The following is an 18,993-nucleotide window of genomic DNA, read 5'->3' as shown; positions in this document are numbered from 1 at the left end:
ACCTAACAAACCTAATATCATACTCACCAATAAAAAGAAGAAATTAACACAACTAATCGAAATATCCGCACCCAATACAACAAATATACAGAAGAAAACAGGAGAAAAAATTGAAAAATACATCCAACTGGCTGAGGAAGTCAAAGACGTGTGGCATCAGGATAAAGTTGACATTATACCAATTTCTATCAACTACAGGAGTCATACCACACAATATCCACCAGTACATCAACGCAATACAGCTACCTCCAAACGTATATATACAGCTATAGAAATCTGTAATTATTGATACATGTTCAATTACCCGAAAGTTCCTAAATGCAATATTACATATACCGTACAGTTAAAAGGAAGTCACGCTTGATCAAGGTCCGCGTCACTTTCCATTTTTAACCAGACATAACGTCTGAGAAAGGAAAGAAATAATAATAATAATAATATAATAATAATAATAATAATAATAATATAGATATAAAAAACCTACATTATGGACAGGTAGACAATTTAAGAAAATTCTTTCTAGAACGAGCAGAAACTAGCAAAATACACAAAGCAATCACTCATATCAATACATCAGCTACACCATTGCAATTTCATAACCACTTCTACAACCCTTTTAGATCACATAATATCAACAGATACAAAGAAAGTAAATTGGAAAAAGAAAACACTACACGGCAAGCACCCGTATCATCTGACACAGCCACACATCGATCAAGACGCATCCAACACATGGCTAAGGAAAGGCAATATATACAGTGAGACGGAAGGATTCATGATCGCAATACAGGATCAAACAATAAACACCAGATATTACAGCAAGCATATTATTAAAGATCCCAACACCACAACAGATAAATGCAGACTTTGCAAACAACAAATAGAAACAGTAGATCACATCACAAGCGGATGTACAATACTAGCAAATACAGAATACCCCAGAAGACATGACAATGTAGCAAAAATAATACATCAACAACTTGCCATAAAACATAAACTAATAAAACAACACGTTCCCACATACAAGTACACACCACAAAATGTACTGGAGAATGATGAATACAAATTATACTGGAACAGAACGATTATAACAGATAAAACAACACCACATAACAAACCTGACATCATACTCACCAATAAAAAGAAGAAATTATCACAACTAATTGAAATATCCATACCCAACACAACAAATATACAGAAGAAAACAGGGGAAAAAATTGAAAAATACATCCAACTGGCTGAGGAAGTCAAGGACATGTGGCATCAGGATAAAGTCGACATTATCCCAATTATACTATCAACTACAGGAGTCATACCTCACAATATTCACCAGTACATCAATGCAATACAGCTACATCCAAACATATATATACAATTACAAAAATCTGTAATTATTGATACTTGTTCAATTACCCGAAAGTTCCTAAATGCAATATAACATATACCATACAGTTACAAGGAAGTCACGCTTGACCGAGGTCCGCGTCACGTTCCATTTTTAACCAGACTTAAGTCTGAGAAAAAAAGTCAATAATAATAATAATAATAATAATAATAATAATAATAATAATAATAAACCCCGTGGAGGCCCGGGAAAAGAATAGGCCTCCGGTATGTTCTGCCAGTCGTAAAAGGCGATGAAAAGAACAAACCACTAATAGGGCTAACCCCCCTTTTAGTGTGATTACTTGGTTCAGGACAGAACTAAAGAAGCCTCGGACAAGTGCCGTCATGGTCGGGGACGACGCTTGAACCCTATGCCCGCCCACAATGGTAACGACACTGCTAGCCAACTGGAAAAGGATTTAAATCCGAATAGAGGTGTTTTGCAGGATATGCTTCCTGCAACCTCCCTAGAAGGAAAACAAAGACAGAGGATGAGATGGTCAGATGAAGTTAATCGACACCTCATGTTCTGTTATTACCAAGCAACAAACCTAGGAACCAACACAACTGGATACAGATCACAAGTATACACAACATTTATTACCAGATACCCGGAATTAAAATTTTTAACAGAACAACGACTAGCTGATCAGATCCGTGTAATAATCAAAAATAACAGGATACCCCAGTCAGAATTAGAAAACATCAAACAACAAGTACAACAAATACTGGAACAAAATAATGTGCAATCAGAAGAGGAAGAAAACACAGTAATGGACTCAAACATCCCAGAGCAAACAAACAAAGACCAACATGCATCAATTAAACAATCAGAGGAAAACGAAATCTTAAGACAGCCACCAGAACAAGCACAAATAGAACACGAAGAGAGACACGTGTTAGATATAGAAGAGAAATTTCAGCTGACATATATAGAATACAAAGACACAAATACAGACATTAGACCATTCTTGCATAGACCGCCAAATAACCCACAAGTCGAAACAACAATAAAAACTATCAACACAATCATACACAACAAAATAAATGAAAACACAACTATGGAAGAGTTACAACTACTGGTTTATATAGGAGCACTCACTACACTAAATATACACACTAGGCAGAGATCAGAACAAACCAACACACAGAAGAAACGCACAAAACCAGCATGGCAACACAGGTTACAGATCAGAATAGAAAAACTGAGAAAAGACATCGGACAGCTAACACAATTTATAAGAAATGAAATATCAGACAAAAAACGAAAAAGTTTAGGTAAAATCTCACAACAAGAAGCAATAGAGCAATTAGATGAAAAAAGCAGAAATTGCAAGCATTGGCCAAACGACTTAGAAGATACAAAAAAAAGTGAAAATAGAAGGAAACAAAACCAAACATTCAACACAAACCAAAAGAGATTTTACCAAACAATGGATAACACACACATTAAAATAGACAATCCACCAAACATAACAGACATGGAACACTTCTGGAGCAGCATATGGTCAAACCCGGTACAACATAACAGGCATGCACGGTGGATACAAGCAGAAACAGACACATACAAGATGATACCACAAATGCCTGAAGTGATAATTTTGCAACATGAAGTCACCCGAGCAATTAATTCTACACACAATTGGAAAGCCCCTGGAAATGATAAAATATCAAATTACTGGCTAAAGAAGTTCACCTCAACACATTCACATCTAACTAAATTATTTAACAGTTACATTGCAGACCCATACACATTCCCTGATACACTTGCACATGGAATAACCTATCTGAAACCTAAAGATCAAGCAGACACAGCAAACCCAGCTAAATATCGCCCCATAACATGCCTACCAACAATATACAAAATATTAACTTCAGTCATCACACAGAAATTAATGACGCATACAACACAGAACAAAATTATAAATGAAGAACAAAAAGGCTGCTGCAAAGGAGCACGAGGATGTAAAGAGCAACTGATAATAGATACAGAGGTGACATATCAAGCTAAAACTAAACCAAGGTCCCTACACTACGCATACATTGATTACCAAAAAGCCTTTGATAGTGTACCCCACTCATGGTTACTACAGATTTTGGAAATATACAAAGTAGATCCTAAATTGATACAGTTTCTAAACACAGTAATGAAAAACTGGAAAACCACACTTAATATCCAAACAAATTCAGATAACATCACATCACAGCCAATACAGATTAAGCGTGGAATATACCAAGGAGACTCATTAAGTCCTTTCTGGTTCTGTCTTGCTCTGAACCCACTATCCAACATGCTAAATAATACAAATTATGGATACAATATTACTGGAACATACCCACACAAAATCACACATTTGCTATACATGGATGATCTAAAACTACTGGCAGCAACAAATCAACAACTCAACCAATTACTAAAGATAACAGAAGTATTCAGCAATGATATAAATATGTCTTTTGGAACAGACAAATGTAAGAAAAATAGCATAGTCAAGGGCAAACACACTAAACAAGAAGATTACATATTGGATAACCACAGCGACTGCATAGAAGCGATGGAAAAAACAGATGCCTATAAATACCTATGATACAGACAAAAAATAGGAATAGATAATACAAATATTAAAGAAGAACTAAAAGAAAAATATAGACAAAGACTAACAAAAATACTGAAAACAGAATTGACAGCAAGAAACAAGACAAAAGCTATAAATACTTATGCTTTACCAGTATTGACCTACTCATTTGGAGTAGTGAAATGGAGTGACACAGACCTAGAAGCACTCAATACACTTACACGATCACAATGCCACAAATATAGACTACATCACATACATTCAGCAACAGAAAGATTCACATTAAGCAGAAAGGAAGGTGGAAGGGGATTTATAGATATAAAAAACCTACATTATGGACAGGTAGACAATTTAAGAAAATTCTTTCTAGAACGAGCAGAAACTAGCAAAATACACAAAGCAATCACTCATATCAATACATCAGCTACACCATTGCAATTTCATAACCACTTCTACAACCCTTTAGATCACATAACATCAACAGATACAAAGAAAGTAAATTGGAAAAAGAAAACACTACACGGCAAGCACCCGTATCATCTAACACAGCCACACATAGATCAAGACGCATCCAACACATGGCTAAGAAACGGCAATATATACAGTGAGACGGAAGGATTCATGATCGCAATACAGGATCAAACAATAAACACCAGATATTACAGCAAGCATATTATTAAAGATCCCAATACCACAACAGACAAATGCAGACTTTGCAAACAACAAATAGAAACAGTAGATCACATCACAAGCGGATGTACAATACTAGCAAATACAGAATACCCCAGAAGACATGACAATGTAGCAAAAATAATACATCAACAACTTGCCATAAAACATAAACTAATAAAACAACACGTTCCCACATACAAGTACACACCACAAAATGTACTGGAGAATGATGAATACAAATTATACTGGAACAGAACAATTATAACAGATAAAACAACACCACATAACAAACCTGACATCATACTCACCAATAAAAAGAAGAAATTAACACAACTAATTGAAATATCCATACCCAACACAACAAATATACAGAAGAAAACAGGAGAAAAAATTGAAAAATACATCCAACTGGCTGAGGAAGTCAAGGACATGTGGCATCAGGATAAAGTCGACATTATCCCAATTATACTATCAACTACAGGAGTCATACCTCACAGTATTCACCAGTACATCAATGCAATACAGCTACATCCAAACATATATATACAACTACAAAAATCTGTAATTATTGATACATGTTCAATTACCCGAAAGTTCCTAAATGCAATATAACATATACCATACAGTTACAAGGAAGTCACGCTTGACCGAGGTCCGCGTCACGTTCCATTTTTAACCAGACTTAAGTCTGAGAAAAAAAAGTCAATAATAATAATATGATCCATTACAACGGCCAAGAAAGCAGTGTAATATAAAATAAAACAGCGAGCTAGATGAGGAAAAAAAATATGATCCATACAAGAAAATGATTCAGATTGTGAGCTAGAAGCACAGACCCACTATGGGACAGATGTCTGCGAAATAATTAGCAATCGAATAAGCAGTTGGCTGGGATCTGAAGCATCTGCACTGTTCAATACTTTGAGTGGGTTACTATTGTGTGGTAAATCTTGTACGCAGCAATAGACTGATGTAATGAAAGGTTATTTTGTTGTTGTGTAATTAAACAGTGGTTTAACTCATATATGTAAGATTATTTTATCACTGCACAATTAAACTGAGATGTAATTATGATGCTGCTCATACGTGTTTACCTTGGTAACATAAAGGTAGCTATTTTTGACACATGTACAAAGTACATTGCGCACCTGCTCATGTTATAAAAAGTGGTTCATCTGCTCGAGGGTTAACGTAGTCACACATGCTCATACTGATCTTAAAATTGTGTAAGAATTTTTATATCAAGCATGGAGCATAATTCTTGCAACCATATGACATAAAAAGTAGTCTCTTTCTCTTGATTTTTATTTACTAAAAATGGACATATTTATCCTTTAAAGTCTCAGAATTTTGTAAGAATTGTGCAGCACAATGGCCAGCTTACCATTGTGCAGTGGGACAAACTTCAGTGTTCACTTTCCGATTCTCTTAAACAAGTCAAGATCTTTAACTGGTTGTCTCGCACTTTCACGAAATGAATTATTTTTGTAACAGATGCAAACAAATTTTCTGTGTATGTTACTTCTTGATGTATAATGATATGTGTATGAGGGATCTTATATCAAGGGTTTTTTTTTCCAACAATGATAGAGCACTTTTTTTTTTTGCCCTCCCGTGGCCATAGAAGTAACTTGATCTGTAGCTACAGAAGTGGCTTTTGACAGAGGTGGATCCCTCCCTCCCTCCCTCCTTCCTTCCGTCACTAGTAGCAGTAAACTTACTGTTTCATTAAATATTAACAATAGTCAGGTTGTAGCGTAACCAAAAACGTACTTGCATTTAAAGATGAATTGAACCCTAAAAGTTAAATTTTATTGCTGTTGACAGGCACACTAATTAAGTAGATTGAATATTCTGTCTTCATTCCTTTAATAAAACACTCACAGAATTTTCGACATTGTAATGCTCTAGTCCCCTAACTGTTAGAAATGGTATGGCTGCAATGACATTTGTCAGTTGTTGCAGGTATAGTGTGGCCTTCTGATGATTTAACCCCTTAACATAAAACTAGAGTTATCTCATTTTTGTTATTTTGACAGAAACTGAAAATTGTGAGTATACTTGGGCAACTTAGGAAGAGACCTTGGAAAAAATAAAACCCAGCTTGTATCCATTTCAGCACTAATATGTGTTCAACTGTAAAGTACATCTGGTACTACATTTGCAGCCTGGCTGTCATGCTTTGGTTATAGTTGTTGCCACTAGATATTTTCTTTACTTAGATACTCAACAACAAAACCTGATTTTTCAGTCTCTCTCCTATATTGTTGTTTAGGTAATTCTTTCAAGAAAGGATTACTGGAGTGATCCTGAGTCTGACATTGACTTTAGCAGCTCAGAGAATGATGAAGAATGCAGTGTTATTTCTTTAGAGACTGAAAGTGATGACAGTTCGTCAGTTGAGTAAGTGCCCGCCAATGGTACAAGATTAATACATCCACCTCCTCCAAGATAAATATTCAGAGAGAATGATTGTGAAATACACTTCAGAGCTACAGAGGCTAAAAATGACTTAAAGTTTCAGATTTTTTTAGTCAAAGTCCAGTGCACAAGTAAACTCAGAATTTTATTATTTGTGATCTTCAAAATTTTGTAACTCATTATTTTGACCTCTAAAGGTTGTCTTTATGTGTCTGTATGCAATGTCATTTATTAGAGGCTGTTTTTCATTAATGAAAACATTTTAGAACGGAATTTGAAAATAAAATTGTTAAGTTAAGGAGTTAAGACTTTTGTACAAAGTATGGAACATGTGTTTGAGAGACTACCCTGTTGGCAATTTTTTATTTTTTTTTATTTTTATTTTATTTTATTTTATTTTATTTTTTTTTTTTAAATGTATATTTCAGATTCTTCGTCCCTGTAGTATTACTCTAGCTGGGTCAACCCCTGAGGGTCAGGGCTTGCATCTGGATCTGACTGTGACAGATATAAGACTTGGAGTTTCTCCAGGTGAGACAAAATTTGACAAATAGTTGTTAATTGTTTATAAACTGAGCACTCTGTTGTACTTGAACAGTAACAGTGGAATTTATTATGTAAAAGTGGGAACAGTTTGACACCGTGATAACCAGTTAGATAACTCTACCAACAAGTTAGTGTAATTTTAATGTTATCCTACAGCTGCAGCTTTTGTGCTATTTGGCTCGGAGACTCTGACTTGCCCCACTCTGACTTGCCCCAGTCGGACAGGAAGCGTGGAGAAGCTCGACCACGCAATAAAGCTGACATTTCCTGGATTTGCCAGAAAGTGAAAAAAATCTTCAATAATTATTTTATTGCGTGTGCTTCTGATCTTCAAACCATTCCATACCCTTGCAAGAATTTGAATGTACTAGGAAATAAAAACAATCTCGCAACTAGAAAGTCAGTTTTTATATGTAACTCACTATTGAGAATTTGGCCATTTCGTTCCCATGCATTCAGAAGATAGCAGGAGTTCTTTATTTATTTTAAATAGCCTTGTTCGACTTTTTAAAATTCGCCTTTGAAAGAAATTCAGAGAATTGTAGCTACGAGCGGTGTCTGTTCTGTCGAACAGACATAACATGCAATGAAGCAGCTGGATCATATACATGAATAATTGGGGTGGAAATGAATGGAAAGGAAATGGGATGGGAAAGAGAGAGGACAGAAATAATGACTTCCAGCCACATAGGACACTGCGGCAATGCAATGGCAATAGTTGAAAATTTGTAGCATACTGTGACTCGGACCCAGATGGTCATCGTCTCTGTAACAGTTGTCTTAACCACCTCGTCCATCCAGTTAAGACTTTTTACAGAAGTTTGGATACACTTTCTGTCAGACTCAGATTCCCAACTTCCCGATTACTTCATCACTACTACTCCCACCCGTTAACCTTCTACTCACAGATTTTCGATTTCCGTAACAATTCGGACATTAGTTGTGCACCCACACTGAAACTTCCATCAAATAGCTATTGCACACATAGAATGTCCAAAGGACAGACACCATTCAAATCTGTAATTCCATGGCCACAATTCATTGCGGCACGTTTCAGAGCAGATACATAACTAGCACACGAAATCCTACGGAAATCGGAACTCTGCGAGTAGGGGGCTAACAGATGGGGGTGTTAGTGTGGTGAGCAGGAATTTTGAAATTGGGGTCTGAGAGATGAGCGAGGTAGTTAAGATAACTGTTCTAGAGATATGTAGCATCTGGGTTTGATTCCCAGTTTAACACCTACTGTTAAATTGCACCAATGCCACATGCAGCTGCAAGTCATTATTTCCTTCCTATCTCTTACACATCCTTTTTCCTTTCCAGTCCTTTCACCTCAAATATTCATTAATTCAGAGAATATGATTTTTTTTTTTTTAAATTTGCTACTATCTTTTGAATGTAAGGGAATGAAATATCCAAATCATTAAAAGTGAATTACACATGGAAATGCGTTTGGTTCCATGATTTTGTTTTCTAGTGGGATGAATATGTTGCAAGGGAATGGGAAGAGGTGAAGATCCCAGTTGAATTTAAATTAAAAGCGATGTTGTTACTTTTAACTTGCAGCAGTTCACAAGTAATTGTTATTTTGCCTTGCGTTGAAAGAGAGAGCTGCTACCCTACAGTGAAAACTTTCCCACCCGTTATTTGCATTTTTGGTGATATTTATTTCACAGGCAATAGGTGGTATTGTGAGGCACATTTCTCCATCTAAAATTTTGTCCCGTACTGCTGGAGACTTCATTACGTGCTATAAAATGTCATAAAGCTGTTCCAGTCTCAAACAAGCTGTATACGTATCAAGGCAATGGTCGGAATGTGATGTCATCAGGCTGTTGTCTGTGACCACAGAGCCACACCTACATGTGTTGTGGAGCTTTATTTAGTACCAAGGGCCACAACTTGTCATGTTTCAGTCCTCCTTCATTTCTGCTAAAGTTGTTTTTGTGTTTTTGAATTTCTGTGGCCTTTGCTGATGTCTCCAGCATTGGAAGACGAAATGGTAGGCAGCGAAATATCTCTCAGCCCACGGCCTAATGCTCATAAAACAAATGTTGCCAGAAACTGGTGCACATCTGAGCTTGGTTTTGACCCCAAAAAAAAGTAAAGCTGCCCTCATACTGGAGGTTTCTCTGAACCTGCAGTTCTTTACAATGTTTTTTAGGAGACCACTCTGCAATGAAATTTTTTGTGATTTTTTTATGTTTACGGTAGTTAAAGTTCAGATTGCAAATATTAGTCGGCCAAAGCTGTGAGATACGACCCTCAAAAATTTTCCAGAAATTGACTTCGACGTTTTCCTAATGTTAACTTGGGGAGAATACCAAGTGAGCTGAGGTGTGAATGGGAATTTGGATTGAGGAGGGAAGCGTGCTGCGGTAGTCCGTGCAGCTGTGCAAAGCCACTGTGCCAGGGTTGCGTACCGTTTAGCGTACCTACCTAGTGAGCCGGAGGCCGGGGATCGAATCCCAGTCCCGGTACAAATTTCAATTCATTGCTTCAGTCTTTGTGTGTACATCATGGATGTTTCATACTTGAGAGGTCTATGGTACGCTATCGTTTCATTTCATTTTCCAAATGTGTTTAATGCCCTGATGTAAGATAAATTGTTCAGCTGACAGTGTGCCTCTGTGGCAGAATGCTCGTTGGCCACACGGTGGTCCTGGGTTCGGTTCCTGGCCAGTGCTAAGTTTTAAACAGAGGTGCATATTTTATGAGCCTTTTCATGAAGCATAAATTACATAGCGATGGAAAAAAACAATCAGTAGTGCTCTCAACATAATTGCTCAATCGCTGGTTTCAGTCTTGTTTCAGTCATAAATTTTTTGTTCTTTTTTTCTGCTCCTTTCGAATATCTACATAATTGAAACTTAGTCATAAAATAAATGCTAAGTAACACATACTGAATTGCCATTTTTATGGAAAGTGCAAGTCTTCTAGTTCATAATTACATGTCACATACAAACATCCAATTTTTGTTGCTCATCTAAATTCTTAGTTGCCAACCTTATAAAAGATTGTTTAGATTGAAAAATATTACAAATTCAGTTTTTTTTTCTCATTATACATTTTATATGTCACCAAAATGGTTGCAGAACACTCACCTTTGTTTCAAAAGCTTTTACCATCTGGGAATTGAACCGTGCCCCTTACGTGGCATGTGAGCATCCTACTTCAGCACACACAGTGCGTGTCAAAAAATTAGTGTATTTTTAGAATATTTAACATGCTCACAAAACTTAAAAGTTGGTTTTCTCAGTAATTTTTTAGAGTTGCATTAGCTGCTTTTGGGGACTGATATTTAGGTTCTGATCTTCACGTACCGTACGTATCAAAAATTACAAAAATCTGATTGGTGTGTGGTCTCCTTGTCAGTCGTGTAGCCTCAGGCATTTGACTCCTTCCTATGTGAGAAGTAGATCACCCTGTATGACGTGGGCTTCAAACTGTGGCACAATTCACCATTTTTCACATTAACAAATCATTGCTGCGGTTAAAAAAAATTGATAAGTGATAGAAGAAGAAGAAGAAGAAGAAGAAGAAGAAGAAGAAGAAAATCCCGGATCCCAGGGTCGACTTGGGACAGAAACCTACACCCCTGAACTAGGTGCTTGGCACCCAACTACTGAGACAAGGCTCACCATTTTTGTGTGTGAATGTAATATATTTTGTGATTATGAATACAATGGTATTTTCGGAGAAAATGCCGATCTCTGAGGCATGTAAAGTTCCACAATGCGGAGAGTATGCTTATTGTTTCTTGTCAAGTGAGAGCAACCATTTTACCTTTTATTTTGTGACAGCCATTCAGAGTGCACCGACTCTGCCGCTATCGAATGACTCCTCACTCCGTTTGCTCCAGCCGGGCTCCGACTTGTTTATCGCCTCCTGGAGGAATAACCTGAGGCAGCGCACCACTCGGACGGTCTGAGTTATTTGTAGGTTAACTGGATCTGCGCATCAGCTCTGGATTGTTTACTTGCACAGTTCCTGCTGCATGTGCTATCCACGTGGTAATGTCTCACTAGAGCTGCACGAGAAACACTGTGCCTCACTACATTGTTTGTGGTTGCAAGCCTTTGTAGGCAATTATAAGGACATTTAATCTGTAACTTCTTTGTTAGAAGGATCAAATGTTGCTCTTTGCCCTGATTGGTGTTTTGAGGAGGGGAAGGGGAGTGGGGAAGTAGTTAGGAAATGACGGATAATAAATCCTTTATATCAAAATTTCAGAGTACTACATATCTAATAAAGGTAAAACTGCAGAAAACTAAAATTGTGTTCTTGTGGAGGTCCAGAGCATCGATATTTTTTAAGGGGAGAAAAAGTGGGCCAAACAGGCTGTAATATATGCTTAAAATAATGTTAGTATACCTGGAAAGACAGTGTCAATTTTGATCTGATGACGGCTTGTGCCACCTGGGGGTTACAGCACTGATAATGGCTTCAGTGTTGTACCCCAACATATAACATAGCAGCATAGCTACCGGAGCACAGCACCATCTGTGTCTACACTTAATAGGGAATGCCCACAGCTTGGAGGTTCAGTGTGGTGCAAATGCGTGAAGTAAGTAGACAAATGTGCCACAGAGACACACTCGTGCTTCCTGCAGCCGACTGAGCGAGTTTGAAAAGGGCAAATTGTGGCCCTCTGAATGGCAATGGTCCTTTTGAGGAATCGTCACACAAGTTGGACGATATTGGTCTCGGTGGTCACACGAACATTCTTAAACCCGTAGACGAGGTTCTGGACGTCCACACAGCACAGATGCCCACCAGGGTCATCGTAATGTGAGGGCAGCAGTGGCAGATAATACAGCTGCTGCAGCACATGTAAGAGGGCTTGTTAGTCCAGACATGTCAACACAAAGTGTTCTGAAGTGGTTATGAACGCACACATACACCTGTAGTCCGTCACCTACTCACGGCACAGCAGCGACGTGCATGTCTCGGTTGGTGCTGTCGGAGGATCACTTTTGGAAGATTGACTGGTGCTCCGTGGTCGTCAGCGATGAAAGCAAGTTCTGTCTGTAGGCAGTCGATAGTTATTTGCACATATGATGTAGACCTCGTGAGAATTCTCTCATAGAGTGCGTTTGTCCGAGACACACCAGCTACAACTTTCATTCACCGTTGGTGTTTCTGGAGAGGATGCTATTCACCTGTTCGTGTAGTAGGAAGCTGATCTGTTGTTCCAACAAAATAATGCTAATCCACTCACTGCCAATGAAACCCACAAGGAGATGGCACGACTGTGGGGTTCGGGATTTGTCCGAAATTTTGTGTGGTGAAAGAGGACCCCTAGCACCACACGTGGTTAAAATATTAGGACGCACTACTCGGAAAATCCCGAGAAAAATCGATCCAAAGTTTCTCAGGTGCCTTAGGAGTATAAAATGTTAGTCCACTGCCGAGCTGCAGTCTGGCCTACACGGTTAGCAGTCGGACCCTTACGCCAGAGGTCTCTGGTTCGATTCCTCCTTTGGCACTTTTTTCTCTTCTGTTGCTTGCAAAATTGCAGTGCATTGTTACAGGAGAATCGTGAAATTAATTCCCGGGAAGACTGTATAAAAATTCATTCTATAATTCACTGTCAGTTATCGTCACGAGTATTCCGAGACATGATTCGATATGCCTGGTTTGCCCAAAATTATCAGAAACTCAAAACATTTTCGCAAATGTTAATGGGCATATTTTTGTACAGATTTATTGCAAACGCCCTGTGATCGTAAAAATTTTGCTTTTATATGTTGCGTAAGATGTGGCAAAAATTATTGCTTTGTTTGTTTTTACGATAATTACCACTGCGAGTCTTGTTTATAATTATTATATGTACAAAAATTGAACATTTCCCAATCGAATTTGTTATTCTGATTAAAAACCCAATGATTCTCCTTATATACTTTACAATGAAAAATGGAAAATCCACCGCAATGAATTGTGTTGTTAGACAAAAAGAAAATAATTTTTATTCAGTAACGTAACTAATTTGCTAAAGATAATGTAGATTTGGGAAACTTTCTGAATAATTGGTGGAATAACGAAAGAAAATGAAATAGAAGAAAAAAGTGCCAGAGGAGGAATGGAACCCGAGACCTCTTCGGGAGTCCAAGCCCTAATCATCTAGGACAGACAGCGGCTCGGCAGTGGACTATCATGTTATACTCATAAAGCACCTAAGAAACTTTGGATCGATTTTTCCCGGGATTTTCCGGGTAGTGCGTCCTAATATTTTAACCACATGAGGTGTTAGGGGTCCTCTTTCACCACACAAAATTTCGGACAAATCGCCGACCCCACGCTCGTGCCGTCTCCTTGTCAGTGTGCTGTGCGAGGCGTGCAGCAACTTCCCAGGCCAGCGCAATCCCTGGACTCGTCTCCAATTGAGAGGTGACTCGTATAACTCGTCAGCCGACGGCTCTTGCAGGTGTGGCATAACGTATCTCAGGACTGTATTTGCTTTCTGTACAATTGACTGCGTGCCAGAGTCAGCCCTGCATTGCTGCCTGAGGGGGCTACAACACCACAAACTAATACGGGTGTTTCAGCATGGTTCGATACCTGATATCTGAGAACTGCTTGTACTGTTGAACTATAAATGTAATCTCTTCATGTGCTCCACATGCACTGTTCAAACAATAAATCTTGAGTGGATTGTAAACTATTAAAAAGGTGTACTAACTTTTGTTTTCCAGCAGTGTGTTTATTGTCCATGCTATTAGTTAATTTCAAGTGTTTGTCATTTTCAAGCACTTACCGGAATTCTCAAACTTCACATCACATGTGATTAAATAGTCAGTACATATGTAAAGGCACACTTCATTTTCATGTGTGTGTGTGTGTGTGTGTGTGTGTGTGTGTGTGTGTGTGTGTGTGTGTGTGTGTGTGTAGCACAATTACAATCCAGTAGTGCACTGAATTACATCCATTAATAATATGCATACTGAATGATGTTCGCCACTATAAGTTTATTTTTGTAATGAATTAGACAATCTACTGTTTGCAGGTACAGTGAAACCCTGCTTTAATTTTAAAAAACTAGCAGACGTGCCAACTCTCCCAATTTAAGCAGGAGACTCCCGATTTTTTTCCTTCTTCATCCCAGTCTCCCGACCGTGAAGACCGATCTCCTGATTTTCAGAGCAGTTTCAATACTTTCGTTATTATTTGAAAATCCTGCACCTTTTTTTCATATATTGGTGAATGACAAGGTATGGCTGCTACTTGTCTATGTTAATTTCGAAGATTTGTGCGTTGGCTGTCAGGAGCGGCAGTAGGTGTAGCTTGCGCTTCATATCTATGAGGAAGTAAGGAACTTATCGTTGGCAATGTTCGGAGACAAACGAATATCTTTCAACTAGTGCCAATTTCCTCTGCTTATGGTGGCACCAGATCAATCATAAAGTTATTCTGGACAAGGAGTAGTCGATAGTCGTTCCAAGCGAAGTGATTAGCGTTGTTGTGTCTACAAGGCAGTGTTGCCAAGTTGGGGGATTTCCCCCTAATGTTTCAGGGGGAAAAATATTTAGGGTTACTACCCTCCCCTCCCCTCCCCGCCCCTCCATTTGACAATTTCATTCTTGTCTCCCTTTTACTGCCCCCCTCCCTGCCCCGCTTGGTTACCCGACGGTGTGATAAATTATTTAGGGGAATTTGAAGTGCAATATAGGGGGAAATGGTGTGCCAGGGTTGGCATCACTGCTACAAGACCATTGTCTACAATGTAGGACCATTACGTTCTCAGTTCTGTTGCGTGATTTGTGTACTCTGTAGTAGTTGTTGGCTGCGTATCTTGGAGGTGTTGATTATTTTTCGTGTAGAAGGGTGAAGAAATACAATGCAGTGTTCTGGCTTTATTTGCCTCATTTATTGTAGAGCATTGAAGGTTTATTATCTAGCAAAACCTCTGATGTAACTGGAACTAATAACTGTCGGGGAAGTAGGAATGTTTGACTCAATTTCATATGTTATAATCAATGTTTTTGAAAGCCTGCAGCTGTCATTCATTATTTAAGTAATGAAATACTGCACTAGTAACGTATTTTTTCATGCTTAGCACTATGTGTTTCTAGGATTTTTCTTGTTGTAAAGTCCAAATATGTAAATAAGTATTTTGTGTAGTGTTTGAATATGCATTATTCTGTGTCTCTTGCACTGTAGTCATCTTTTTGAGGCTATAAGGTACTGTGCCTCATCATTTATGTAGAAAACCACACAAACTATCACTCACATGTTTGCTTGTATGTCACAAAAAATACACACGTAAATACTGCACTTGACAATGAGAATAAATTCTCAAAACACATTTTGCTCAGCATGAATAAAATATGTAATTGGTGCTGTGTTTACACTAAAAACATTTGAGCAACGCAAAGTGAATGACTGTGTCAACTAGTGCTCCAAGTGACCATACGCCAAAACATACTAAATATGCTAACACGAATTCTCTACAGACGAATGGAAAAACTGGTAGAAGCCAGCCTCGGGGAAGATCAGTTTGGATTCCGTAGAAATGTTGGAACAAGTGAGGCAATACTGACTTTACGACTTATCTTAGAAAATAGATTAAGGAAAAGGAAACCTACGTTTCTCACATTTGTAGATGTAGAGCTTTTGACAATGTTGACTGGAATACTCTCTTTCAAATTCTGAAGGCAGTAAGGGTAAAATACAGGGAGCGAAAGGCTATTTACATTTTGTATAGAAACCAAATGGCAGTTACATGAGTCAAGGGGTATGAAAGGGAAGCAGTGGTTGGGAAGGGAGTGAGACAGGGTTGTAGCCTATCCCCAATGTTATTCAATCTGTATATTGAGCAAGCATTAAAGGAAACAAAAGAAAAATTCAGAGTAGGAATTAAAATCCATGGAGAAGCAATAAAAACTAGAAGTTTTGCGGATGGCATTGTAATTCTGTCGGAGACAGCAAAGGATCTGGAAGAGCAGCTGAACGGAATGGACAGTGTCTTGAAAGGAGGATATAAGATGAACATCAACAAAAGCAAAACAATGATAATGGACTGTAGTCGAATTAAATTGGGTGATGCTGCAGGAATTAGATTAGGAAATGAGACACTTAAAGTAGTAAAGGTGTTATGCTATTTGGGGAGCAAAATAACTGATGATGACTGAAGTAGAGAGGATATAAAATGTAGACTGGCAATGGTAAGGAAAGCATTTCTGAAGAAGGGAAATTTGTTAACATCGAGTATACATTTGTCAGGAAGTCGTTTCTGAAAGCATTTGTATGGAGTGTAGCCATATATGGAAGTGAAAGGTGGACGATCAATAGTTTAGACAAGAAGCTTTCGAAATGTGGTGCTACAGAAGAATGCTGAAGATCAGATGGGTAGATCACATAACTAATGAGGAGGTACTGAAAAGAATTGGGGAGAAGAGAAATTTGTGTCGCATCTTGACTAGAAGAAGGGATCGGTTGGTAGGGCATATTCTGAGGCATCAAGGGATCACCAATTTAGTATTGGAGGGCAGTGTGGAGGGTAAAAATCATAGAGGGAGACCAAGAGATGAATACACTAAGCAGATTCAGAAGGATGTAGGTTGCAGTAGTTACTGGGAGATGAAGAAGCTTGCACAGGATAGAGTAGCATGGAGAGCTGCATCAAACCAGTCTCTGGACTGAAGACAACAACAACAACAACAACAACAGTACTTCGGCAGCCGACTAGAGAATACTTGCTGTTATTCTCTTCTTGACTGCGAAAGGATGAACACTAGTAGACATCCATCAGAGAATGAAGAATGTGTGTGGGGTACCGTGTCTGTCAAAAACCACCGTCGTGGAAAATGGTGACAAAGGGTGCTGCAACTTCATGATAACACGCACCCCCATATCACAAATGCCGTAGCATGGAAGTTACACCAACTCAAGTGGGACACACTGGAGCACGCACCGTATAGTCCTGGTCTCTCCCCATGTGATTATCACACATTTGGTCCCTTAAAAAGGGTTTTAAATGTTCAATGATTCCTGCAGACGAGGAAGTGCAGCAGGCATTTCTGGACTTCATGTAGTAGGACACGGTGTTTTACCAGTTGAGTATTTTCAACTTGGTGTGTTGAGAGGATGATTGCATCAATGCTCCCAATAATTTCGGCCAGTTGGCATTGCAATTCTGGACTGTACAACTGTCAGACAGAAATGTTTTGATCACTACTTATATCATAAAAAACATAAGTTAGAGTGTGAAGCAAACATTATAATGTGTGGAGTAATTTAGATGAGATTACAGGTAGCTGTATAGCGGCTTTTAGTAACACCACAAAACTATTCTCTGTTACTGCAAATGAAACAGGAATGACTCTGACATGAGCCCCAGAAAATATTAGATACAGGCTCCCAGGTAGATGCTATTTTCCTTGACTTCCGGAAGGCGTTCGATACAGTTCCGCCCTGTTGCCCGATAAACAAAGTAAGAGCCTAAGGAATATCAGACCAGCTGTGTGGCTGGATTGTAGACTTTTTAGCAAACAGAACACAGCATGTTGTTCTCAATGGAGAGACGTCTACAGACGTTAAAGTAAGCTCTGGCGTGCCACAGGGGAGTGTTATGGGACCATTGCTTTTCACAATATATATAAATGACCTAGTACATAGTGTCGGAAGATCCATGTGGCTTTTCGCGGATGATGCTGTAGTATACAGAGAAGTTGCAGCATTAGAAAATTGTAGCGAAATGCAGGAAGATCTGCAGCGGATAGGCACTTGGTGCAGGGAGTGGCAACTGACCCTTAACATAGACAAATGTAATGTATTGCGAATATATAGAAAGAAGGATCCTTTATTGTATGATTATATGATAGCGGAACAAACACTGGTAGCAGTTACTTCTGTAAAATATCTGGGAGTATGTATACAGAACAATTTGAAGTGGAATGATCATATAAAATCAATTGTTGGTAAGGCAGGTGCCAGGTTGAGATTCATTGGGAGAGTCCTTAGAAAATGTAGTCCATCAACAAAGGAGGTGGCTTACAAAACACTCGTTCGACCTATACTTGAGTATTGCTCATCAGTGTGGGATCCGTACCAGATCGGATTGATGGAGGAGATAGAGAAGATCCAAAGAAGAGCGGCTTGTTTCGTCTCAGGGTTATTTGGTAAGCGTGATAGCGTTACAGAGATGTTTAGCAAACTCAAGTGGCAGACTCTGCAAGAGAGGCGCTCTGCGTTGCGGTGTAGCTTGCTGTTCAGGTTTTGAGTGTGTGCATTTCTGGATGAGGTATCGAATATATTGCTTCCCCCAACTTACACCTCCTGAGGAGATCACAAATGTAAAATTAGAGGGATTCAAGCGAGGACGGAGGCTTTCCGGCAGTCGTTCTTCCCGCGAACCATACGCGATTGGAACATAAAAGGGAGGTAATGA

The 18,993-nt window shown here is 38.7% G+C and overlaps 1 protein-coding gene across 1 annotated transcript in view; it reads left to right on the top strand.

Annotated features, from left to right (window-relative positions):
- Positions 1–18,993, top strand: part of LOC126109417 (intermembrane lipid transfer protein Vps13) — a 443,304-nt gene that overhangs the window by 194,299 nt on the left and 230,012 nt on the right. The window contains exon 31 of the mRNA XM_049914452.1: positions 7,484–7,586. Coding sequence (XP_049770409.1) covers positions 7,484–7,586 — 103 coding nt within the window. The remainder of the gene's footprint in view (positions 1–7,483; positions 7,587–18,993) is intronic.

Source organism: Schistocerca cancellata, chromosome 12, assembly GCF_023864275.1.
Source record: "Schistocerca cancellata isolate TAMUIC-IGC-003103 chromosome 12, iqSchCanc2.1, whole genome shotgun sequence".
In the NCBI taxonomy this organism is placed as follows: Eukaryota; Metazoa; Arthropoda; class Insecta; order Orthoptera; family Acrididae; genus Schistocerca; species Schistocerca cancellata.
This window is presented reverse-complemented; position numbering and strand designations above follow the sequence as displayed.